Raw genomic sequence first — 26,468 nt, 5'->3', positions numbered from 1 at the left:
AATATAAGCGATGATACTGAAAATGGCAGTTGCTCCCCACAGCTGGTTTTTGAAATGGTATTATTAACTTTTATGTTGTAAATCTTGCCACATCCTGTTTATATATGTAATAAAGACAAGTTTTACACACATATACCTGATCACAGGAGCGTCAGAAGCATTTTGAATGTCGGGGGGGGGGGGGGGGAGACACACTGGCTTAAAACTAATATTTTAATGTTAAATGTGGGGGCTCCAAATGAATAATTATGAAATGTGAGGGGGACACGTCCCCCTCAGATTTAATGGTGGTGACACCCGTGCCGGATCGTTTAACTGGGAAATTGCAAAGCCCTTGAAATATGCTTCCATTTTATGTTTCTAGCCATACTAGGGTGTTGTCGACAACTTGGCTCCTTATTGCTATCATTCTGCCATTTGAATGTACCTGTATTTCTAAAGCAGACCTATCAGAGTTGTGTATTACTTTCAATCTATAATGATACTTCAGAGTTCAATAGACTTATTCTTTATTCTCCAGGAATCGGGCATATTCAGGCTAAATCTCTGGGAAATTTAGCAAGTCCAAGTGGGGAGGACCTCCCACTTCCAGCTGGCTGGACTGTCGATTGGACCATTCGAGGCAGGAAGTATTATATTGACCACAACACCAATACAACACACTGGAGCCACCCACTGGAGAGAGAAGGATTGCCGCCTGGATGGGAAAAAGTAGAGTCTGCTGAGTTTGGAGTCTATTACGTGGATCATATAAATAAGAGGGCACAGTATCGTCATCCCTGTGCCCCAAGGTACATGCTGAATTTTGCTCTTATGTCTGAAGTGTACTTTAACCACATCTCCACTCTGATGCTTTTGGTCATTTTGTTTCCACTATAGTGTTCCTCGCTATGACCAGCCACCACCACTTCCACCTCCAGTGACCTACCAGCCTCGTCTCATGGACCGGAACCAACTAGTTCTTGTACCTGCCAATCCGTATCATACAGCTGAAATCCCAGATTGGTTGCAGGTGTATGCCAGAGCCCCTCTCAAGTAAGTCCTTCGTTAGTTGCTGAACAGCAGCTGCTGATACTTGAATCTTTCTCATATATACTGCGACTATCTGGAACTGTTCATAATAGACAAATATTATGCAATTTTTCTTTAAATACTTGAATATGAGAGTGCCTGCAAAACATCAGGAGCAAGGTTGAAGATAACTGAAAAATGAGATGTGATTAAAGTTGATAACTTTTGGTCACCATTTAGAGGGCATCTCAGCTGTGTCCCTTATTGCTGGTCATTTCTCTCTTAGCTTTTCCAGGATTTTTTTTATGATATCCAAAATAAGAATTGATAACCTTTTATGTTGCAGATGAAGTACACATTAGATGTATAAAGGTTCAACTGCACAAAATTCTTGTCATGAGTACACAATTGCACTCCTATGACAAATTGCCACATGCATCACTTTCATTCAGTGAATGTGTACTTGCATAGCAGTTGCGTGCATCTCTGGAGATTTGGTTTTTGATCCTTTTCACCTAGCCCTAATAGAACATCTGTTCTAATAGTGGACTTCAGCTGTACTTGGTTTTTATGTGAAGTATTTGCTCATTTATACAAATTTGATTCCACTTTTTATGAATTTATCTTTCGCCTGTCTAACTTTGTTCAGTCATTTAGTGAACTTGGTTAATGCTTTTTTGTGTACCAGGAATTGTATTATACATAAAAGGAAATAATTTCATGGAAGTAGGCGATTCACAAATAGAACGTCCAAACTATATATCCAAACAAAGATTTCTATACAGATAAATTCTCAAATAAGACACGGAGAGGGTAGAGTCCAAAATAATGGCCTCTAATAAAGAAGTAACAGCACACCCAATTTTTGTACAAGATGTAGTATGGTTTCTGGTGGGGCTGGACAATAACCAAAAAAACAATACCTCACTAATACACTCAGTCAAAACTATTTAACTATCCCCAAGCCTAGCAGATTTGGCTCTGATGCTGCAGTATCCTTTCTTGGATGGTAAAAGTTTGAAAAGTCCATGTGAGGGGGGTGAAGGGTCTTTCACAATGCTGCATGACCTGCAGATGCTGCGTTTGTGAAATGTGTCCTGTAGAGAGGGGAGAGGCACCCCAGTAATGCTCTCTGCTGTCTTCACTACCCTCTGCAGCCACTTGTGGTTGGATAGGTTGCATTTGCCATACCAGACAGTGTTGCAGCTGGTCAGAACACTATCGATTGGTGCTTCTGTAGAACATGGTGGAGGACTTGCTCACTTCAGTCGCCTCAGAAAGTGTAGTCTCTGCTGGGCTTTCTTACTTAATGATGAGATGTCTTCCGTTTGCATAAGTTCCTCAGTTATGTGCACCCCGAGGAACTTGGTACTCCTAACACTCTCCACAGCGGAGTTGTTGATGCTGAGTGGTGAGAGTGGGGAGGGTATGTTTTCCTGAAATCTACAATTGCCACACAGCTCATCATTTGTGGTGGAACAGGGAGAGAACTAATCTATTTTTCTCTCGGTCTGTGTGAGTACTTATCTGTCCTTGTTAATAGACAGCGCAAGTGAAATCGCGGCATTTCTGTCCACGTACCTTGACAACAAACACCCGTGAGGTAATATCTAATATGGGTAACGTTAACTCGGAAAAGGACAGTTGCTCCTGAACTTCTCAGTCGCCAGTCGGGGCCGGGAGGACAATTTCCTGCTCTGGCAGTAGACTGCTTTTGAGTCAGTTAGTGGCCTCGCTCATGGTCAAGGTTCGTGACCTCGGAGCAACTGGCTCTCATCCAGCACAACAATGAGTTAAAGGGGATGATTAATACACTTTTAGGGAGATGGTGTGTTTCCCACAAGCGGGGAGGGGGGAGAATGAAGAATAGGTAGGTAGAGAGAGCGGTGTGAACGCAGGTCATGGACGTAGAACAGGGCTTACACAATTCACAGAGGCAGCATCACCTGAAGTGACTGTGTCTAACCGCTTTCAGGTGCTTTAGAGCCAGAAGAGACTGGGGAGGCAGGTGGGCCCTTGGGCACCAAGGAGCCATCTACCCCCAGGAGGAGGGAGGTTAGGGTAGTAGGAGATTGTTATTAGAGGTGTAGATAGTTATGTGTGCACCCGTGATAGAGGGTCCCGTATGGTGTCTTACCTGCCTGGTGCCTAGGTAAGGGAACTTCTGAATCATGTGGACAGGCTTTTGGCACCAGCCGGGGTGGATCCAGTGGTCATGGTGCATGTTGGCACCAATGACATAGGAAAGGGCAGGAGGACTATTCTGCAGAATAAATTTATAGAAGTCGCGGATAAGCTTAGAAGCAGAACATCCACGGTGGTATTCTCTGGAATACTTCCTGTGCCACGTGCAAGCCAGACTAAGTCAGCTGAGATAAGGAGATTAAACGAGTGGCTAAAATGGTGGAGTAGAAAAGAGAGGTTTAGGTTTATAGGGCACTGGAAGACCTGGAACAGGTGGGACCAGTTCAACTTGAACGGGTTGCATCTGAACCATAGGGGAACCAGTGTATTGGAGAGGCATATGCGTAGAAGAGTTGAGAAATGTTTAAACTATGGATTGGGGGGGGGGGAGGAAGGTTGGTTAAGAATATAGGTGGGGAGCGACGGAAAGCCCAAATTAATAGTAAAAGTGGGCACTGTAAAAGGCCTACCCCTTGTGGTCTATATCAAAATGCTTGGAATATTAGAAACAAAATTCATGATTTAGAGGCTTTAATTTCATCAGACACATTATAGGAATAACTGAAACATGGATGAGTAACAGTAATGGTGAATAATATCATATGGATGGTTATGCGTTGTTCTGTAGAGACCGGATAGGCAAGAAGGGAGGTGGTGTTGCAGTATACGTAAAAGAAAATTTGCAGGGAAGGGAGCTCACTGATAAAAATAAAAGTACAGAAGCTGTATGGGTAAAAGTAGATGCTAAAAACTCAAATGGCCTAATTGTCGGGGTTTGTTATAGAGCATCTAATGTAGCTGCAGAGGAAAGCAGAATGTTATATAACGATATCAGGATTATGAGTAACAAAAATGATGTGGTGGTTATGGGTGATGTTAATTTACCTGGCATACAGTGGGACATAGACTGTGGCTCTACTATAAATGAATTTGAGATGGTGCAATTATTACAGGGTAGTGTTTTTACTCCATTTGTTAATACCCCTTCAAGGGCAGAAGCCCTTCTTGATTTTGTTTTCTCTAATAACCAGGATAGGATTGGAAAATCAGAGGTTTTAGAACCACTGGATGGTAGTGATCATAACATGGTTAAATTTGAGGTAAATTTTAGTGTCTGAAGAGCAAAGTCCAAAACAAAAGTATACAATGTTAGGAAGGCTAACTTTAATGGTTTGAAACTAAAACTAGAAACTGTAAACTGGATGGAGTTAAATAGCAAAACAGCTGAAGAGGCATGGGATTGTTTTTAAAAAGCTCATTGTCGCAAGTGCAAGAGACTTCATACCCGTTTCCAGGAAAATTAAATCTAGGAAACTATGACCAAGGTGGTTTACTAAGGAAATTAAGAATAAAGTCAGGAGGAAAAGGGCTCTGTTCCTCAAATGGAAAATAACAAATGATTTCAAAATAAAGCAGGAGTATCTAAGTCTACAGGTCAAGTTAAAAAATAACATTAGATACTCCAGGAGGAATATAGAAAGAAAGATTGCATTGGAGGCTAAGGATATCATTAAAAGTTTCTTCCAATATTTTAACTCTAAAACAGCTCTAAAAGCTGAAATAACTAATTTGCAGGATTTAAAGAGCCTTATAATTGAAAATGAAATTGATATAGTAAATGAGTTTGATTATTTTACATGGGTGTTCACAGTAGAGAACACGAGTAACTTACCACCATTTAGTATGAATACAGCGTTGTCTATGACCAATATATGTATAACTGAGGCTGATGTGGTACAAAGCCTAGCTAAGCTCAAAATAAATAAATCCTGGTAAATAAATAAAGGCCTGATGGCATCTTACCTGTAATTTTAAAAGAGATGAGGGATATTATTAGCCAACCTTTAACTTTACTATTACAGAAATCTGCTGGTGTTGTCCCTTCTGATTGGAAGCGTGCTAATATAAAGCCCATATTCAAAAAATGGGATAGAAGTAATCCAGCTAACTATAGGCCAATCAGTTTGCAAGCATTACTGGAAAAATAATGGAAGCTATAATCCAAGTGAAAATGGTAGATTACCTGGATTCAAATAACATTCTGAGGGATAGCCAACATGGGTTTAGGAGAGATAAGTAGATTAGTTAAACAGTATCTGAGTTCTTTGAGGAAGCTACATGAGAAATTGATCACAAAAAGGCGTACGATGTGATCTACTTAGATTTCAGAAGACCTATGATGTTGTCCCACACAAACGGCTCTTGGGATTTCAGGAACTGTAGCAGCTTGGATCTAAAACTGGTTAACAGACAGGAAGTAGCGAGTAGTTATTAGAGGCACAATAACTAGCATTACTGGAAAAATAATGGAAGCTATAATGAAATTAAGGTTTAATGCGTTTATGGTGGGGTACCGTAGGGTTCAAATTTAGGACCAGTATTGTTCCTAATTTAAATTAATGATATTGACACCAATACATACAGAAAACTGGTTAAATTTGCAGACGACACCAAGGTTGGTGGTGCAGCAGGTACTCATTTAGCAGCACGGAGGCTACAATGGGATCTGGATTTAATTAGCGACTGGGCTGATACCTGGCAAATGGAATTTAACATAGATAAATGTAAGGTAATCCATGCAGGGAGCAGAAATATAAAGTACAGATATTTTATGGGATTCATGGAAATAAAGGTAGCTGATTACGAGAAAGACCTCTTTGTGTATGTTGATGTTTACGTGTCCCACTCTTGCCAGTGTGGGGAAGCAATAAAAAGGCCAATATGATGTTGGGTTACATTTCTAGGTGTGTGGAGTTTAAATTAAGGGACGCGATGCTATGATTATACAATGCCAAAACCCCACCTAGAATATTGCGTGCAGGTTTGGTCACCATACCTTAAGAAAGACATTGTTGCCTTGGAAAGGGTGCAACGTTGGGCGACCAGAATGATTCCTGGTCTTAGAGGAATATCTTATGAGGAGAGGTGAGGCTTGTAGTGGCATTCATGTGCTCCCATCTTGTATATATAATTTTTCTGGCATGTCTTAAAGGCAGGGTAAGTATAAATTTCTGCTAAATGTATTATGATTTGAACCATTGCTGAACTTAAATATTCAAACATGTTTCACAGAATAATTATTGGGTGGATAGTTTTAAGATTTTGCATAACTTTATTACTGAAATGGACAATTTTTTAAATAGAATTTTTCATGAAAATCCATGACAACCTGCAAAGCTTTAGGTGACTTGGCATAGAATTTACCTTATTTTATCCTCACTTGTTTTCAGGAATGTCTTTTTTCTATACAACTATATTTATAGTAATTATCAGCCCTCACCTGGTTCCAAAAAATGGGACAATATGTAAAATGCAAATAAAAACAAAGTAGTGGTTTGTAAACCATTTGACCTGCATGGAAATGAACATTATAGATATAAATTTAATCTTGCAAACCTCTTAAATGCTCATTCCAAATTTGCTGTCTGAAACACATTGCAAAAAAATCACAACCGGGGCAGTAACACTAGAAACATTGTGGGTTTAAAAAAAAAAAAAGAACCTCCTTGAACTGGTGACATCAATTTAAGTAATGAAGTCAAAAACCGCTACTGCAATAGTGCAAAACACCAAGTTCCTTAAGAAAAAGATTTATGTATTATGTATTGCTTTGTGTTTTACATGCTGCCTCAGCTTCTTTTGGAAGTGAGGTACACCATGTAATGAAATACTGTTATTGGCATTTTGAGATATCTGCATAGATAACACAGTTGCTGTAATATTGCTTATTGACTTTGTGTGTGTATGTGAGAGAGATCCATATAAAAATCCTTAGATTTGCTTGTTAAACTAACAAGAAATTGTAACTTTGCTACATTTTGTGGCAAAACTTTGTAGGTTTGAGATCTGAGTCTGAAGTTTTTGAAGAATTTGCCAGACTGCTAAAAATTAGGTTAGTTGCTATATTCAGAAAGGGGTCATGGTAAAAATTTAGTCTCTTAAATGAAAAGAAGAATTTTGAGGCAGCAACAAAATTTGTGGGGCTTTATGTGTGGGTGTGTGTATATTCATAGACATATTTAATAATATACATATATTTACTGCAGTTAAGCTTAGTGCTGATTTTAAAGTCAATGTGCTGTTATTTCTTTGATGGAATTAATGCATGCAGTATGTTGATGCACAAATAAGAGAATGTACTGAGCAATGATTTTTCATCGATATATTTGCTTTTTGCCTACCAAAGTTTAGGTGATGACATTGTGCAGAGTCCCAGAATTCAAAGCTAAAATCAAAACATTCTGTACGTCTCATGTGTGTGCAATTAATAATTAATGTTTAAACCTTCCTACTTATAATACAATGCATTTGAAAGCATTGAAATTCAGCTTGTACTTTCTTGCTAGTAGTATTTATATTGGAATTGAATAATTTCTACATCTCAACCGAACCAATAAAATGCGGATCCATGTGGAACCATTGAATAATAAAACGGATCAATCGAACATAAAATTAAAAGAAAAAACATTGTGGTATTTTTGTTAGAGCAATTGTCATTAAAAATTGTAATTTTTTGCTCTCATTTGATTTTCAAACATTTTCCCAAGATTTGGTAGCCAAACTTGCCTGCGTGAAGTTGTGCGTGAAGATATGTCTGATTTCAGCCAAACTAGTCGCAATCATGTGTGTTGCGTTTGTGCTGGTTTGTGCTGTTACAACAATCCTTTGTGCTGCTTTAGTTTCTGAGATTAATGTTTGTTTACATGGTCACGTGATGCCAGCATGACACAGCTGTCATTAGCCCCATTTGCGTCTGATTTCCACCAGACTGATCACGGTTGTGTGTGCTGCGTTGCTGTGTTGCGTTGCTGCGTGCTGGTCAGTGTCGTTAAGACATTTGTGCTGCTTTAGTTTCTGAGATATTAATGTGTTTAAGGTTGCCCCCCCCTCCCTTTTGCGTCTGATTTACACCAAACCAATCAATCGTTTGTGCCGTTTTGTGCCGTTAAAACTGTCCTTTGTGCTGCTTCAGTGCAGAGATATTGCTTATTTACATGGTCACGTGACTCTGCTGTTAAGTTAGCCTCCCCATTTGCTTTCGGACTTCTCAATAGTTTGTGCCGTTTAAAAATTGTCTGTACTGTTGTTTTTCTGAGTTATAGCTCTTAGCTTATGCCTTTACATGATCGCCGTATAGTGCTCAGGCTTGTGTTTCTCATGTTAACAGAAGGTGGAGCGTTTGACTCCGCAATAAAGCTGGACGTAGATTGACTTAATCAGATACCGCATTTCAGGATTGTGTTGAATAAATTCAGGTTCTGTACAGTATACAGTTCTTGACTATGATAAAGTTATTTTGGTATCCTCCAAGATACAGTTTTGCCAAAAGTGGTATACAGTCGTCCCTCGGCACTTTGCGCTTCGACTTTTGCGGCTTCACTCTATCGCAATTTTTTTTGTATTGTAGCGCCGGCAGGGCTCATGTCCCAGCATGCCCCGCGTGCAGTTGTAAATGGCCCTTGTTGTGTTGTTGCTGTTATTGTTTAATGGTTCATTCCTTATTGTTGCGTGTGTGTTTACCTGTGTCTTGTGTGTATCCGGTCTATCCTCATGTGTAATTAGCTTCCGTAAATCTCCCACCGTTTACGCGTTTTGCAGTTTGGTGTCTAACAATCTTGTGTTTGTGTAATCGGTTTGGGTGCTCGATCAGTGCCTGATGTAGTCCTTGTTAAGGCTAATAATAAAGAGCTTGTTTCCTCGGCAAGCGGGTCTCCGTGTCTGTCTGCTCCCGCGATGCCTTGGTGCGCCTGTCGCCACAGTATATTCATTTAAAAGTTGATCGAGACAGTGAAAATGATACATTGCTACGCATCGGAATCATCTTTGCTCTTGTGTTTGCGATTTCTGAAAACTTTTATCTAAGCTCCAGTATGGCTTTTCATAGATTTTCATAGGTTAGTGGTTGTGTGTAAGAACTGTGTGTGTACGTAATTAAATATAGTATAATAATAATAATAATAATAATATTTGTAACGTCTAATATGCCTTATTTTCTCTTTGTCTAACATTTTGGGTAATTTGAGTGTAATGGTGACTAAAGGGTGTTATTTCATGTCTAGTGGGCTCTAATATTAACTGTATTTAGAAGGTCGTAAACAGGTTTTCTATGGTCTATGAAAATATTCGATTTATAAAAAAAGAATCTTACTTTGCAGATATTCACTTAGTTGACAACGTTGTCTACAGCACTCATGTATCCATTTGTCTCCATTTCGAATACAACTAACTTCTACAGAATCATCTGCAACTTCCTGTAGATGGCAGGACTCCATGATTTGCTTGAAGTCCGAGGTATACAGGGTGAAGAGAAAAGGGGAAAGGACTGTCTCCTGCAGAGCTGCGGTGCTGCTTAGGACCTTGTCAGACACAGCATCCTGAAAATGAGCATATTGTGGGTTCGCAGTCAGGTCATTTGTAACCTATGCTACTAAGGGGCTTCCATCTGTAGCGCTGACTGCTTACTGACTGGATGGCATTGAAGGCACTTGAGAAGTCAAGAGAAGCTGCTGGCTTGTCCAGGTAGCCAGTACCTCTTGGCTTGTCTAGGTAGGAGTACACTGTAAAAAAAAAAAAAACTATCTGGTTCAACTTAAAAACTTAAGTTCAATTGCTGCCTTAAAATTTCAAGTAAAATCAAATTGAATATACTACTCATTACTGTAAGTCGAGTTTAGCTTTGAATTGCTCTCTGTCAGTTGGTGTAACTGAATAGTACTTGTTGTTTCAACTTGGCCTTACAAGACTAAATTATCGATTAACTTATTAACATGCTTTCTGTTAACTTGTCCCAACTAGTGATTTCAACTTGCCTATTTGTTAAATTAGGTCTGGGTATAATTTTTCTAGTGAAGGTTACATACCACATATTTATTGATTTAACTTAAAAATTATCGATAAAGAAACGGAGGCAAAATCATACTTCCTAGTTTTATTTTCAACATTACAACAAACATTATGCCAAAATGCCCATGTAAATGAGATCAGCAATAAAGGCTTTCTTGAGAACCTCAATAAAGGCAAATGTAAATTCCATTGTAAATCAAAATATTAGGATACAGACTCATCTTTAATCATCTTCGTGCCAACTTGTCCTACGATTTGTACCTCAGGAGCTTGTTTGGTTGCATCTTCATCACCACTCTCTGCAGAAACTCAAATGAGTACTTATCTTGTGGATACTCAAGTTTCACACAGTAAATGATGTCCATAAGCATGGCAAAGCTTCAGGGCACATCCTTGAGGTTGTGTACAACAATGGTCTCCTCGACCACAACTGCCACATCAAAGACCTGATATGGAAAAGCGTCCTTTTCTACACCTTCATAGCCCATAGGCCAACCTGCATCCCCTTCATGGCCAGATCCAGTGTTTCGGCATGAGCCTTGCAAAGCAGGAAAAATGTTTTCCATCAGCATTTGTGTCTACAAGTACATTGAGGAGTGAGAACCAGAGAAGCGTAAATATCATTTTGGGTGAAATAGATATATACACCCTACTTTCTAAAGGTTTACTTGTTTCACAATGGAAAGCAAGTTTCGTCCATTTAAAAAAAGGACATGAAGTGAATTATAATTATGCAATGCAGATATTGTTAATGTTGAAGGAAATGTAATGAAATTAAAGCTCTTTCTACTACCAAAAGGATAAACGAAAATCTTAAATCAGTTTAGTTTTTTGAGATTAAATTCAGTAAACCAAATCAAATCAGCACTAATAAAAATTTTGTTTTCCATGTTAGTAAAGTTGGTAAAATGTCACTTACCTCCCTTTGGTTCTTATCCACAATATATTCTATAAGGCTAGTTCAAAATTCAGTCAAAATACTGGACAATGAAGAAGCCAATTAAATTACTTTATCAACTGATATCTGTCCAAGACTATACAATGATGCAGATTTTAGGTTGAAGTGTTATAAAAAGGATTTTGCAGGACTTCGAGCATAAGTGACATGTAACATTGAATATCTCATTAGAATGGCATGTCAAGGGGTAGGATATATTAGGCAGCAAATGAACAGTCAGTTTTTGAAGTTGGTAGGATATATTAGGCAGCAAAAATAGACAAGTGTAAGAATCTAAGTGACTCTGAAAAGGACCAAGTAGTAATGCTAGACGACAGGGTCAGAGCATTTCCAAAACAGCAGGTCTTGTGGTGTGTTCCCAGTATGTAGTGGTTAGTGCAAACTGCCGAAAATCTTAATGCTGCCCATGATAAAAAGGTTTCAGAACATGTAGTGCATCATAGCTTGCTGTGTATGGGGCTACTTAGCTGCAGACAGGTAAGTGTGTCCATGCTAAACCCTGTCTACTGCTAAAAGCACCTATGTGAGCATTAGACCAAAAAGCAATGGAAGAAGGTGGCCGTGTAAAGGAAAGAATGATCGGGGCCATGTATCATCAGATTTTGAGTGAAAACCACCTTCCATCAGCAAGGGCATTGAAGATGAAACATGGCTGGGTCTTTGAGCATGACAATGATCCCAAACACACCGCCCGGGTAACGAAGGAGTGGCTTCATAAGAAGCATTTCAAGGTCCTGGAGGTCCAGATCTCAACCCCATAGAAAATCTTTGGAGGGAGTTGAAAGTCTGTGTTGCCCAGCGACAGCCCCGAAACATCACTGCTCTAGAGGAGATCTGCATGGAGGAATCGGCCAAAATTCCAGCAACAGTGTGTGACAACCTTGTGAAGACTTACAGAAGACGTCTGACCTCTGTCATTGCCAACAAAGGTTTCATTACAAAGTATTGAGATGGACTTTTGTTATTGACCAAGTACTTATTTTCCACCATACTTTCACTGAATTTTAAAGAATTTATTTGCAATGTGATTATCTGGATTTCTTTTTCTCATTTTGTCTCTCATAGTTGAGGTATACCTATGGTGAAAATAACAGGCCTCTCATCTTTTTAAGTGGGAGAACTTGCACAACTGGTGGCTGACTAAATACTTTTTTGCCCCACTGTATGTGTTAGGTATTTTTAAACTGTAGAGGTTGAGCCATTTCCAACACATAAAATGTTTGTAAAAATGTTGATTTTGTTAACATCAGCATTGATGCATTTCATCAGAGCAGTCACGTCATCTAGTTTACAGCTCAAAAACAAGGATGAGGGACATCACAGTTAGAAGTGTCATGTTTTAGGACACCAACATCTGTGACTCTTAAAGTATGTGGTCATCGTGATCATTTTAACATTACTAGGAATGTGCGTAAGCAAGAAAAAATCCAGATGCGTAAGCACAGATCAGTGCACATTCCCTTTATAAATCTCAATGAGTGTGAAATTTTATGTACGTAAGCGAGCCCACAGCCACCCCCCGACCGCCCATAATTATACATATTTGCATATGTAAATCTGTATAAATACCCGCTTTGTTCTGTTTTTCTTACACAACAATGAATAAACCACGTGGGAAAAATAAGTATTTCAGCGAGTGCGAAGTGGAGGTCATGTTAACAGAAATCGAGAAAAAAGAAAAGTAATATTATTTGGTGGTTTAAGTAGTGACATCAGAACTAAAGTTGACGGAGCGGCAGAATGTGGTGGAGTCAGTTAAAAGTGTTTTTATTTTTATCTATTTGCACGGTGGCCGAAATTAAAAAGAAGTGGTTGGACATTAAAGTTGATGTGAAAAAACGAGTGGCCTCTCACCGTAAGAGTCTTAACAGCACAGGCGGTGGTGTGGAATCCCCAGTCTCACACTCGGGTGAGGTGGACGCCGATTTCAGCGCGGGTGAGTACCATATTTGTTTAAATTACTTGCATGTTTATGAATAACAAATAGGGTGCAGATGTGGTGTTACTTTTGTTTATTGTGTTTGTGTATTCTTACAGACAATAGTACAAGAGGTGCCCCCAGTGCATAGGACGACACAGGCGGTGATGGTGCTGCTGTGCCGAGCACATCTTTGGGCGCTGGCTGCACACATTCCCGTGCCTCGGAAATCGGGGGGCGACCATCTGGCTGTGTACTGACTGAAGCTGTGCTGTAGTCACAAAATGCAATAGTCAATACTGTAAGATATGTTACCAATGAATTAAAACATCTAAATGATACGCTATGTGATATTAACAACACACTAAAAGAATTAGTTAAAAAATAACATAAAATGTTTGGTTGCCTGTTTTACATTATTGCTATTACATTAATGAGATGCATGTTCAAATCGCACATAATTTGTACATTAATAGAGTGAAAGTGCTTTCTATTTACATAAGCAAATTTGTTCTCTGAAGGTCCCTTTATAGCAATGTGAGTGCAGCCGATGGCTCCGATTACATTGTGAAAACCGGACATCGCTGCAAATTACACTTTGTTTGCCTGTTCAACCACAATGTAAGAAAATTTTATATATCTGGGTGACAAGCGGATTATGCCGTCCCATACAGCTGGCATGGTGCGACTTGGTGTTGACTAAATCACTATAATCCCTGCATACGCGCTGTCGTCTAATTCTTCCAAAAGCTATGTCTTCCAATAATGCAAGAGCTGCCATGGCAGTTGTAATAGTTCGGTCATTTTCTGCACTGTTTTATTCTTACAAACTGAATAAAAATCAGGTGCCGTACATTTGTAAACAGCATACAATTAATGTCGGTGTATTGGATAAAGTCAGGGTCATGATTGTGAGTTTAAAAAGGTAAACCACAGTAGCAATGACTTACCACTGGGAGCCGTCCGTTTGCAAAACCGAGCAGAAACGTGCGTAGGCCATGTGTGGAGCTGCCGTTGAGAATGTGCGTAGCGGTACATCAAATTTCATTTTTATACATCTTGGCGTCGGCGTAGAAATGGACGTACGCAACATTTTCGTGCTTGTGCACCATTTATACATGAGGCCCCTGGTCTGAAATTGTGAAATGTAGAAAAGTGATAACGACTTTTTAGCAGTAAATGTGGAGAATACCCTAGATTTAAAAGAGCACCCCACAAACTGGCAATTTCCAACACAGTGTTCACAGTGAATTTTAGCAACTGAACTGGTTCCTTTTTTGTATTCTGTATGTGCATTCATTTCAATTTGTGCAATTCCTTTTACTTACATCCAAAATGGAAAGTCTGATCAGCATTAACATCTTGTAAGCACATTTTCAAATAGCATTTTTCAAATGTATTTATAATAAATCTGTTGCATTTATCTGTCTGTATGCCACGCCCCTCCTGTGTTGTCTTGTCACCTGGGTGATACCATTCTCTTAGTTTATTAATTTGTCAGCAAACTAGGTCAAAGTTCAATCAATGTTAATTTTGAGTGACATGGTGAAGCAGCAAAAACCGGTTGGCGTCCTCCTTCGTGTTGTATGTGAAAGCGGCTTTCACTGAGCGATTTGCCGTGTGGACAGCGCCTTACTGGGGTGGAGATATTTGGGCGGGAATAAATAGGCTGCCGATAAGGTATTCGTTAAGAGTGGTGGGGTTTGTGTTGAAGGGGTGAACAAGGAGGTTGGGCATTTTAAGGGGCATGTGTTAGGGAGAGCTACATGAGGACAAACTATCCGATGAAAAGTGTTTTTCTCAATGTCAGATTTTAAACAAAATATTTCCAAATGACTAAGACGACACTGGCAGCTTTAGACACATGTACCACACCCTGCGCACACTTTCTCGTGGGCTTTGTAAATTCGCTCGTCACCGTCTGACGAGCGCATTTACAAAGCCCGCGAAAAAATATGTACGGGGTTTTTTCCAAGTGGATTGTGAGAAGATTAATGGAAAAGCTGGTATATCTCGATTTGACAAAATATATTCCCAGAGGGACTCCATGCCCCCCACTGTCGGCGGGAAAATATACCAAGTAATTTTACAAGTTTTTGGATCATATCCAATTGGAGCGATACGTAGACCTAGCAGACACTAGTTATTGTCTGTAATAACTTCCAGGCAGCTCTGACAATTTGTAGTTTAGTTGAGTGCCATCTGTGCTTCAGCTTGCGTGAAACCCGTTTAAATTTATGCCGGCATTGGAGCTTGTATACTCTCAGGTTGAACTTAACTCTCTGGCGTTAAGAATGATGCCGCGTATCATTCTTGTGTATTCCAGTTCATAACATGCTGAAATCTTATTGTATAAACATGAAAAAGTGCTGACTAAATCCGTAATCTGTCTTCTTTTCAAAATGTCCATTGTCAGTAGAATTAGTTTTTAAAATTGGGTTAAATCGGCAAAAAATAAACCGTGTCACCTTACTTTGTTTTACCTGCATCGGGGGCGTGTAGTGCCGCCCTCACCTGAAGATCGCTGTTCGCATTCTAAGTAGCCGCATTAGTGCATATTCAAATCACATTTGCATGGTAATTTGATGAACAATGCCATGGTGAAATGTGATCCATGTACATCCCCATCAGTGGGAAAAAAAGCGGGGGGAGGGGGTGGATATGGCCAGGTATGAAACGCTCATTCATACACATGAAAGTTGCTACATATTCAATGAAAGGAGCCAGAAATAGTTACATGAGTTAGGTTTTTCTTATTTATTTATCCAACTGAATGTGGCAGTTACACCATTTAGTCATCTTCATGTACCAAAGACTTTGATCAGATATCTGGGATCAAAACAAACTGGCACCATTGCTTACTATGTACTTTTATGATGTTTCTGCAAGTGTTACAAACTGCATTTGCAATGTCTATACTTTGATGTCAAATTACAATCTTCACATACATCTGACATATTTACAGTACATTAAAATAAAGATGAAATTATTTATTTGCCATGAATTAAGTTTATGATATTGAAAGAAATGTATGATCATGCCCCAGTCAGTGAAAGTGTGTTCCCTACCCCTAGACCGCAGAGGGTTAATGGTAACATACTGTATGAGCCATTCCAGTCTGGTTTCCATAAAAAACACAGCATAGCTTCTGCATGTCATTAGTGATCATCTCTGGTCTGCCAATATCAATTCCTTCAGTATTATCCTCCTTGATTTAGTTCAGTGTTTAACATGGTTAACCATGATTTACTCATTTCTTACCTTTCCTCCATTGGAATTACCAACATATCCTTTCAGTGGTTCAGGTCATATCTTACTAACGGACAGCAGTTCATCACTCTAGCTCCACACAAGTCCTCCACCTCCCCTGTTGTGTGTGGTGTCCCTCAGGGATCAGTTCTCACGCCCCTCCTCTTCCTAATCTGCGTCCTCCCCCTTGGTGAGATCATTCGTCAGTATGGCCTTAATTTTCACTCCTATGCTGATGATATTCAGTTATATCTTAATATATGCTCCTCTACTGACTCCCCTCCTGATACGCTAACTGATTGCATCTCAGATGTAAAGCTTTGGATGCAGGATAACTTTCTCAAACTTAACATAGACAAAACCGAGGTCTTACTGGTCAGTCCGTAACATAAGAACATAAGAAATTTATAAACCAACGGAGGCCATTCGGCCCATCAAGCTCGTTTGGGGAGAACTTGACTAATAGCTCAGAGTTTTTAAAATCCTATCTAGCTCTGATTTAAAGGAATCCAATGTTTTAGCTTGCGCTACACTAGCAGGAAAACTGTTCCATACTCCAACTACACGCTCTGTGAAGTGCTTCCTCAAATTCATTTTAAAATGTTCTCCCGCTAATTTCCACTTATGGCCATGAGTTTGTCTACATTAAATTTCATCTGCCAGGTATCAGCCCAGCCGCTAATTAAATCTATTAGGGATAGGGCCAGAACAAGTTACTGACACTATCATCTTCGCAAGATTGCACACCTCTATAAATTTTTGTTTCTTTAATCTACAGTTGCCTCAACTAGACATTAGTGCCGAGGTGCGTAAGTCTGAGAGTATTCACATTTGTCCTTAGCCAACAGTTTGAAATTTGCTGAGATGTGGGTCGCTCTGGCATGAGGGAGACAATTTACTGTGGTTGCTGGTGTTGCTCCTGTCACATTTTTTTAAATGGTTTCCAGTTATCAGAGAACTTTTAACAGGTGTGTCAGTGGGTTATTTACTGAGTGGGGAGAATCTGTTGGAAACATGAATGGGTGAATGTTGTGCGTGTGAGTTAGGTTTGGATTTATGGCAATGCTGCCTGGTCGTCAACCACTCACCCTGCTGCAAAGACTCTGCTGACTCGCTCTTCATGGATTATATAAAATTTAAAGATGTATGTTAAGCTGGTAATTACATACATATATTATATACATATATTATAAAAGGATAATGGAAAACTCACAGGGGGTTTATGTGCTACACATTTACTAGGGTAATAGGACAGGACATGAGACACCATCCACGCCAATTTGTCCAAGAATTATTATTTTTTAAAATTATTGCAAGTTCACGTTTGATTAGAAAAACTTTAAATGTCTGTTTATGTGATTTTGAAGTGGTTCTGGAGGTGAGGAGAAAAATTTAATTGCTTCTTATTAACATGTTGGAATGTATCATGAATGTCACTGGATGACCCTACCTGAAGTCAGTAAAAGTTTCTGAACATTCTGATTTATGTCTGTGTGATGACTCTCTTGAAAGTAAATTTGTCTGAATTTGAGAACTATTTGGAAGAACCACACTAAATGCATATATTATTGTGCTTTTTTGCCTTTAGGTATGACCATATTCTTAAGTGGGAGCTGTTCCAGCTTGTGGATCTAGACACATACCAAGGTATGTTGAAGCTACTGTTTATGAAAGAACTGGAGCGCATTGTCAAGTCCTATGAAGCCTACCGACAAGCTTTGCTCTCAGAGGTGGATACAAGAAAGCAGCGACAACAATGGTATGCACAGCAACACAGCAAGAACTTCACCAGCAACAAATGACTATAGGCGTTTCTGCTTTCGGAACAAGTATGCCATCTTTCCTCTGGGTCATCTTGTGGGTTTGAATTGCATCAAAAGTGGTTTGGTTTTTGCTGCACCCAACTTAAGAGCCAAGTTTATTCAGTTGTGTGTTAATGTATAAATGTATAGGCTTAGAATAGAAAATTATGTGCATGTGGAAGCTGAATGAAGACTTGTGCCTTATGTATAATTACTCTATAAATCTGGTACAAGAACATTCTTGTTAGTGTTCGCGGTAGTCAAATTTATACATCTGTGGAGATTGATATAATTTATAGCTTAAATGCTTTTTTAAGTGTGTGTTTTCTCTTGAGTTTTGTAAGTTAGGCCAAGTTATCGTTGACTTTTCTCAGGCCTACTCCCATACACAAATATATATATATACTATATTTATGATGTCTCATCTGAACAAACTGCAACACATTTTGGCATATTGTTTGGCTCTTGGTGCTGTGCAATTGTCTAATATGGATTTCTTATAAAATATTGGAGATTTGTAATGTATTTTAGCCTTTGTACACTGCAGTATAGTTTCTTTGTACATGCATACATATAATTTATCTGAATTTGGTTTGATCATCTGTGTACTTTCACATTAATTTCACTTAAAGTATCTGGTAGGTTTTGTAAGGTGATAATCTTAATTAGTTATTAATGATACTTTGCCTTGTGTTCAGTCACTACTATTTTTTAAAATCTACAACAGGGTTAATGGATGTTTCCATGTACTATGTTACACACCATATAATGTCAAGAGGACTGAATGCTTCCACACTATATGCAGTTTTCATACTATGGGGAGATGGAAAGAAGCATTCAGAATCATCTCAATTCAAGTTAGATAATCTAAATTTTTTAATTCTCCACCTAAATATTTTTCAGCTCATTTAAATGTGTTGACTAAGATCAGTTATCTATTGGTATGTATTTCTATTCTTACAATACAACTGTAGTTAATGGACGTAGGCAAATTTTATCAGATCATGTCTTATACACACTTAATAATGGTGGGTGAAAACTATAAAAATGTAAAATTCACTGTAGCATGCATGAATCAGCACATCAACTAATGTTCAGTATTCTTTCACTTCCAAAGGATATTGCCTTGTACATTGGGCAAGAACTATGCACAACTGCAGTGAATTTGTGGCTACAGGCACTTTTGCATGGCATTAGGCACCGTACTTTGGGTACTTTTACGAAAAGTAGGGTACTTCAAGGTATTGGTTTTCTACTGGCCTGAAAACTGGTAACGGCACCGAATGACATCACAATGTAAGGTGGGGTATTTTGTGCTGAACCCTAAAAATGCCTGTAGTGTATTATACGACTGGATGATGTGTGATATTAGCATTGCAAGTTATGCACATGTAGTTCTCGCGTCTCATCGTGAGACAGTGGAGCTGTCATACCAAATCTCTGTAAAGTTTCCAGCGTGCCCGTAGCACTACAGCAATAAAATACGATTGCAAGTATTTAAAAAAAAAATGTTTTTTTATTATTATTACTATTATTATTATTATTAAGAGATCACTTTCGTTATAGTATGACCAACGGGTGCTTAGATTTTTTATGTAAATTCACCTGGATATGAAAATGCTTCACTGATTATAACCGCAAATTTGTCTAAGAATGAAATATACATTAATAATCTAATAAAACATGCAGGTTATACTATCAAGCTAAAGGCAAATGATTTTTCAATAGTAATAAGAAGTAATTTGTAAATGCTGCAGCAGTATGGGTGAAGTACAAAACGTCGTTATTGAGCGGAATATATGTTAATAATCTAATAAAACATGTCGGTTGTACTATAAAACTAAACACAGACCATCTCTTAATTAATGAAAACACTTAAAAAAACATTTGTAATCATTTTATTGCTGCAAACTCTCACTGCAGCGGTAAGAGTGAACTTGAAATGAGGAGGATACCTTAACTTACGGGGGTACCTTGAAACTGTATCATCATGATTGCCTCCTCGGCCTAATAGCTGAGCAATAGATCACAGAGGGAAGGAATTTGGATGGGGGAAGAGGTTTGGCATGCCAGCTCTTATTGGCAATTAATGCACAAACACTCAATAAAAGGCACAGTTGGTGATATAGTGCAACACGGCTTAAACATTGAAGTGTGTAATGAAACGTAACTGAATCGCAAAATTTTGTAACACGAAATTTTACAATACCCCTCTGTCAATGCATCCATTATTATTACTACTTCTTTCTATTTGTCATTGTTTTCTGAGTTCACAGCATTTTTTCAAGATGGCAGTTGTATTGATTCAGATGTAGGCTATTTGCATAACCAATCGACAAGAAAGCATTTCAAATCCCACCCCAAAGTATCAAAAAGTACCCCAGCTGGTTTAGCACTTTAGGTACTAGAACATTTGGTGCTGGTACTCACCTGGAAGTCAATGGAAAAGTACCAAAAGTACAATACTTGGTGCAGTGGAAAAGCACCCTAACAAAATTCTGCTTCTGCTATAGCTCATTTTAGCTAAAGCTGAATTTATACAGTGCAGTGCAGTGAGTGTTTTTTGCTGATTAAAGCTGATCTGGTTTAACTATTAGTAATACACAAATGGTCTTTCTGTGTGTAGTGAAAAATATTAAGGTTTTGTGTTTTAAATCAATTTCCAAAAGACACACACAAAACTCTGCAAGGCCATTCTTTTGAAGTAGTACACTGCTGGTCATAAATCAGCCAATTCTCTAATTTCATTATACGTGCTTATGCTCACTTATTTGCCAATGATACCATTATTATAAATTCAAATATTTGTTTACACCATTACCTTATTTTATTTCAGTGCCTTGTGAGAATTAATCAGTTCTTTTGAAATCTAATTCTTCAATTAACAAACATGCTTACTATATTGTATAGCTGATACTATATGTAGGATAAGTTTAGAGGAAATTAATCTTTAGCCGCTGTATAAACTGCAACAATCCACTTCCTAACTGCAGTATTATCTCCTAATGAGAGTCAGAAATTCACTGTGCTTTATGGGTACAACATAGGTAATAATAATGCTTTTTGGAGCATTCTGCCAGTGGTTTTCAGAAAGCTAATTATGCATCTGTCATTACTGTGGGCATTTCATTTACCACACATTGCAATCAAATTGGACGACTTTCCAGTAACAAAAAAAAAAACACAACTTTCAGATGTTTTCCCAGTTCAAATGTATCTTTTTTGCATATTAGATTATTAGGTCAAGTTCTCAAAATTTGTACATATTCATGTTATTAGATAGATTACCAAAACGAAGTGTAAACAAATGAAACCATTCACAAACTTCACATTTTTATAACATACAAGCATTCTTAAAGCATGAGCCATCAGGTTACAACTGGAAGCTACTTAAGGACACAGTGTTCAGCATGCAGTGGTTGAGGGAGAAAGTGCCTTCACATGAACACCTGGTATGTAAAAGGAATTGTACTGGACCTTCCTAGTAAAGGAATCTCCCAAAACATGCATTCTCCTCTAGCTTTTATTAAAGAACAAAACAGTTTTAACTTAATGTTTAGTGTAGGTGACTGAAGAAATCCAATCCTGGTTTTATCAGTTTAAATGTAATACTGAGTCACTCACTTTTATAGATAACAGGGTTAGTCCACTTGAAAAGACATTATTCACCAAAGATGTATTGCGTGTCCATTTGTCATGTTAAAATGAAATTGCACTTTGAAATTGTTGGGTTTTTTCACTCAGATCCAGTTTTCAGGGTTCAAAGAAAATGTCTGGACAAATACATGTCCAATACGTGTGTATTCAATATATTTCATATTGGATGCAATATTAAGCAGTTTTATATAAATTCTCACATTTTTTTTCTCATTTAATTACATTAAACATTACATTCAGCATAAGCAAAAGCTATTGTTATAGGCTCACATTTACACATTTTCAGAATGATATCTTAAAATCTTTGCTTAGGGCTTGATTCTCCCATGCACATAAGTCAAAAAAACACGTAGCTCCACTCTTTTTTCAATTAAGCGTGTTCTCCCATCCATTTAAGTGTGAGGTTTAAGTGCACTTAGGCTAGATATGCATTTTGGGCAGAGAAACACCAAAATATGGGTGTCACATATAAATCACTCTGGAGGTCTGCATTTAATCATGTGCCTCCACTTGGCCAAATGCAATATTGCAGTGTTCAGAAAGCTGAACATGTATCAAAAAGAAACTTTTTACATACAATTAGAAATAAATGTTACAATCCATAATGCATGTATATAATTAAATTAAGAATCATATAACACAATGGTAAAAAGAAAATATATTACTATAAGGCTGTCTGTCTTGCCAACACGTCTAGTAGGCGAATCAAATAGGGTGAAAGATGTGGATTAATAATTATTGTTTGATTAAAATGAGCAAAAAAACAGGTTCCACAGAAGTGGTTGAAGACCTCAATCCAAGGTCACACCGAATGTACTTGCACTCCTGCAAGAATGGGACGGTTGGAGAAGGGTACAGACAGATAACCAAGAAAATTCCAAAGTCATTTTGATGTACTTCAACTAACCGTCATTCAATGTGTTGCATGTTTCTGGGAGGATCATGAAACGTTCAATTTAATCCAATTTGAGACATGATTTGTCACTGTAGCATTTCATTTTTTGGTGATTCTCGTGTTTGTGAGAGTGACCAAATACAGGCATAGTATTGCTACCACGATGCTTGCATTTTCAGAATAAATAAGTTTCTGCAGATTTCAATTGCATTCGCAATGTAAATTAGAGTCCGTGTTTTGCTTGTTGCCATAATCTTTGTGGGTATAACCCCCTTTTCTAGACTTGCATGGTCGCACCTTCTGTTTTGGCTTATGTGCAGTTGGCACAACCATGCCGATGAAGGGAGAATATGCATAAATCTAAAGCGTGTAACTTTTTAAGTGTTTTTTTGACTTGCGCTCCTGATGAGAGAATAGACCCCTTTATTGTGTAAATCACTATACACTACATACCAACACGGAATCTTGCCTAAAATCAAGTATACTGCATTTCCTAGATTCAGCCTTTGCTTTCTGAATGGTGAAAGAAAATCTAAAATGAAATGCATAATTTTTACACTAAATAAATCATGATTATTTTTTTTTAATTATTATTTGAAGATCACACTCTGATGGATGGCTAGTGTCAGGATTTCTGATTTTTTAATTGTCAGCTGTTTTGTAATGTGTGCATATTAATCACATCCCATCATAACGTATGTTTTCCCATCAAAGAATAATCCTGTATTGTAGATGTAAATGATCCACCCCTGCTCTTTCCAGCATGCTGCTTTGTGATCCAAATGCAAAAAATATTTCACTCCAGGAAATCATTCAGTTCTGCTTCCTTTTTTGTTCTTCGGTAGTGTCAGCCTGGGGTCTGGGGAAGGCATGGTGGTACAGATGTCTGTGATTAGCAGCAGCACTGTAAAGCTTGTAAAGAGCCTGTGGGAAAGGAAAGGCCTACAGAACTGGTCCTCATCAGATGAACAGATCATTATACATATAAAAGCCACCCCATCCCTTCTTACCTCATTTGTGCTTCCCTTTGGGACAACAGAAGAAAAGAGAACAGTATGTTAAAATCAGTATAGCATACTGTCTTTAATATGTCACAGAACAACCAGAAAATACTGCCGTGGCCAAAAGTTTTGAGAATGACACAAGTACTGGTTTTCACAAAATTTGCTGCTTCAGTGTTTTGTAGATTTTGTTTTCTTTCTGTGTTATACTGAAATATAATTAGAAGTATTTCATGTGTCAAAGGCTTTTATTAACAATTACATTAAGCTTATGCAAAGAGTCAATATTTGTCAGTCTTTTACAAGACCTCTGCAATTTGCCATGGCATGCTGTCAGTCAACTTCTTGGCCAAATCCTGACTGATGGCAGCCCATTCTTGCATAATCATTGCTTGGAGTTTGTCGGAATTAGTGGGGTTTTGTTTGTCTACCTGCCTCTTCAGGGTTCACCCCAAAACTTCAATGGGATTAAGGTCTGGGGAGTTTCCTGGCCATGGCCAAATTTTTGATGTTTTCTTCCCTGAGCCACTTACTTGTCACTTTTGCGTTAAGCATGGTGCTCCATCATGCTGGAAAAGACATTGTTTGTCACCGAACGGTTCTTGGCTGGTTGGGAGAAGTTGCTCTCGGAGGATGTTTGGTACCATTCATGGCTGTGTTCTTAGGCAAAATTGTGAATGAGCCCATTCAGCCCCACACATGAAATGGTCCCAGGATGCTTTACTGTTGGCATGACACAGGATTGATGGTAGTGCTCACCTTTTCTTCTGTGGTCAATCTTTTTTCCAGATCCCGCAAGCAATCGGAAAGGGAATTCACCAGAGAAAATGACTTTATCCCAGTCCTCAGCAGTCCAATCCCTGTACCTTTTACAGAATATCAGTCTGTCCCTGAGGTTTTTCTTGGGAGAGAAGTGGCTTCTTTGCTGCCCTTCTTGATACCAGACCATCCTTCAGAAGTTTTCACTTCATTGTGTGTGCAGATGCACTCACACCTGCCTGCTGCAATTCCTGAGCAATCTCTGCATTGGTAGTCCCCCAATCCTGCAGCTAAATCAACTTTAGGAGACACTCCTGGCACTTGCTGAACTTGCTTGGGTGCCCTGAAGCCTTCTTCACAAGAAGTGAACTTCTCTCCTTGAAGATCTTGACGATCCGATAAATAGTTGAGCAATGATGAATGTACGTGTTTCCTTGCAGAAAACCATGGTTGGTAATTGGGATTAACAATTTGTATGGCAAAGAAGAACTTTGCAATTAATTTAAATTCATCTCATCACTCTTCATAGCTTTCTGGAGGATATGCAAATTGCCATCATAAAAACTGAGGCAGCAGACCGTGAAAATTAATATTTGTGTCATTCTCAAAACTTTTGGCCACAGCTGTAAATCTCTATCTGTAAACCCAATGAACGAAAGATGTACACCACCCTGAATCTAATTATAATGGTCTAGAATCTCATAGCGTTTTATGAAGAAACTAGATTTTTCATTAAATTGATTTTTCTTTTCTCACTGTTCAGATTAACTTTGTATATACTGTACTACAAGAAATATACAATGCATGAAATAAATGTAGAGAATCCTTGGGTCATCATATAAACTGTGGCAAAAGGTGTTCCATACTTAGGAAAATTATGGATGACATCTCACTGTGCCATTTAGGCGGTACAGCATATGTTAAAGGCATTTGACTGTACTTGGAATTCTGCCATAAGAGGTTTGTAAGGCAGTTATGGATTAGTAGTGTGTTGTTACCTGGTCCCAGAGGGCTCCTGCTACCTGGTCAATAACAGCACCAAGCTCACGGTATTCCCCAGAGTACCGGATGTAGGCCCAGGTGCAGAGTGTGATCAGTGCCAAGCCTAGAATCATGTTACAGACACTGGCAATGATATCCACACCAACAAAGCCAGTCACCCCGGCTATCACATACATGACAAAGATGACAACAAAGAGAGTGGCAGGGGTTCGAGCAGCGTGAAAGATGTTCTTGGAATCGTTGTGCTTGATATACTGAATGAAGACCTCGTCCACCTCTGCCTCCAGCTGCTGCAAGTAACGGCGACTGAACTCTTCCCCACCCATCTTCTTCACTCCTTTAAAGAGCTGTAGTGCCTCCTCCCGGATCTCTCCATGGCGAGCCTGTAGTTCATTAGGGGCTAGGAAGGGTCGGTCACCTCCGCATATCTGTATGAAAGACAGTGTCACCCTCGTCTCTTATACCTCCATTTTGTGCAGTATTTGTAATATCTATATTGCTGTACCAAAGTAATAATTTACGTCACATGATGTGTGTGTGTTCAAATATAAATCAATCATTAATTTTAAAACTTTAATTTTAAAGCTTTAGAATAACAAGTTTAATACCATCTGATTCCTCTTACCCCCTCCATCTTTCTATTGTACAAGTCCTTAGCTGCTGCAACTGCTGCCAGGTTATTAGCTTCTGCTGTAGCCTGAACGACAAAGAAAATCAAGATACTAAAATAATTTTATAGATGAAAACTGTGGACTGGGATTTTCACCCCGTAAATAGGTAACATCAATCATTTTCATAATTTTCTGACAATGCTTTAACAGTCGTAATTGAAAATATGAAAAAAAAACTATTAATGAACAAAATAAACCACCTTGTGTCTATGAACATGAATTTTGTGTGTCATAATTATTACATACCTGTAACATTGATTTTGGATGAGGCAGTTCTTCTCCTTGATAAATCTTTATATATGCCTACAAAAAAGAAGTGTAATGGAATCATCCTACTATATATATATATAATACAGTTATTGCTAATACAATTGTTAAATCATATTAAAATATTAATACAGAGCTGTACGAGTTCCACATACAGCAGCAGTTTCAGATTGAACCACATGATATTCTGGCATTTGTCTTCATCTTGTCTGTATGTACTCTGAAGCTATAACTTGGATAAATCACATGAT

General features: G+C 38.4%; 2 protein-coding genes across 10 annotated transcripts in view; one reads left to right on the top strand and one right to left on the bottom strand.

Annotated features, from left to right (window-relative positions):
* The window catches only part of sav1 (salvador family WW domain containing protein 1), a 36,651-nt gene extending 13,929 nt beyond the window's left edge, over window positions 1–22,722 (top strand). For 3 of the 5 annotated variants that reach the window (XM_048974171.1, XM_048974170.1, XM_048974169.1), the window contains 3 exons: window positions 521–791; window positions 880–1,035; window positions 17,752–22,722. In XM_048974171.1, coding sequence (XP_048830128.1) covers window positions 521–791; window positions 880–1,035; window positions 17,752–17,965 — 641 coding nt within the window. In that variant the 3' untranslated portion in view covers window positions 17,966–22,722. Of the gene's footprint in view, window positions 1–520; window positions 792–879; window positions 1,036–9,430; window positions 13,216–17,751 lie in introns of those variants that run through there. The other 2 variants (XR_007382241.1, XR_007382240.1) reach the window with 2 other exon arrangements.
* Window positions 21,286–26,468, bottom strand: part of atl1 (atlastin GTPase 1) — a 33,691-nt gene continuing 28,508 nt past the window's right edge. For 2 of the 5 annotated variants that reach the window (XM_048974158.1, XM_048974160.1), the window contains 4 exons: window positions 26,197–26,253; window positions 25,905–25,976; window positions 25,276–25,707; window positions 21,286–23,542 (listed from right to left, as the gene is read on the bottom strand). In XM_048974158.1, the coding sequence (XP_048830115.1) occupies window positions 23,327–23,542; window positions 25,276–25,707; window positions 25,905–25,976; window positions 26,197–26,253 (777 nt within the window). In that variant the 3' untranslated portion in view covers window positions 21,286–23,326. Of the gene's footprint in view, window positions 23,543–24,051; window positions 25,708–25,904; window positions 25,977–26,196; window positions 26,254–26,468 lie in introns of all 5 variants that reach the window. The other 3 variants (XM_048974159.1, XM_048974161.1, XR_007382239.1) reach the window with 3 other exon arrangements.

This window comes from Brienomyrus brachyistius, chromosome 14 (assembly GCF_023856365.1).
Source record: "Brienomyrus brachyistius isolate T26 chromosome 14, BBRACH_0.4, whole genome shotgun sequence".
NCBI lineage: Eukaryota > Metazoa > Chordata > Actinopteri > Osteoglossiformes > Mormyridae > Brienomyrus > Brienomyrus brachyistius.
The sequence above is the reverse complement of the archived record's forward strand: the minus strand, read 5'-3'. Positions and strand labels throughout refer to the sequence as shown.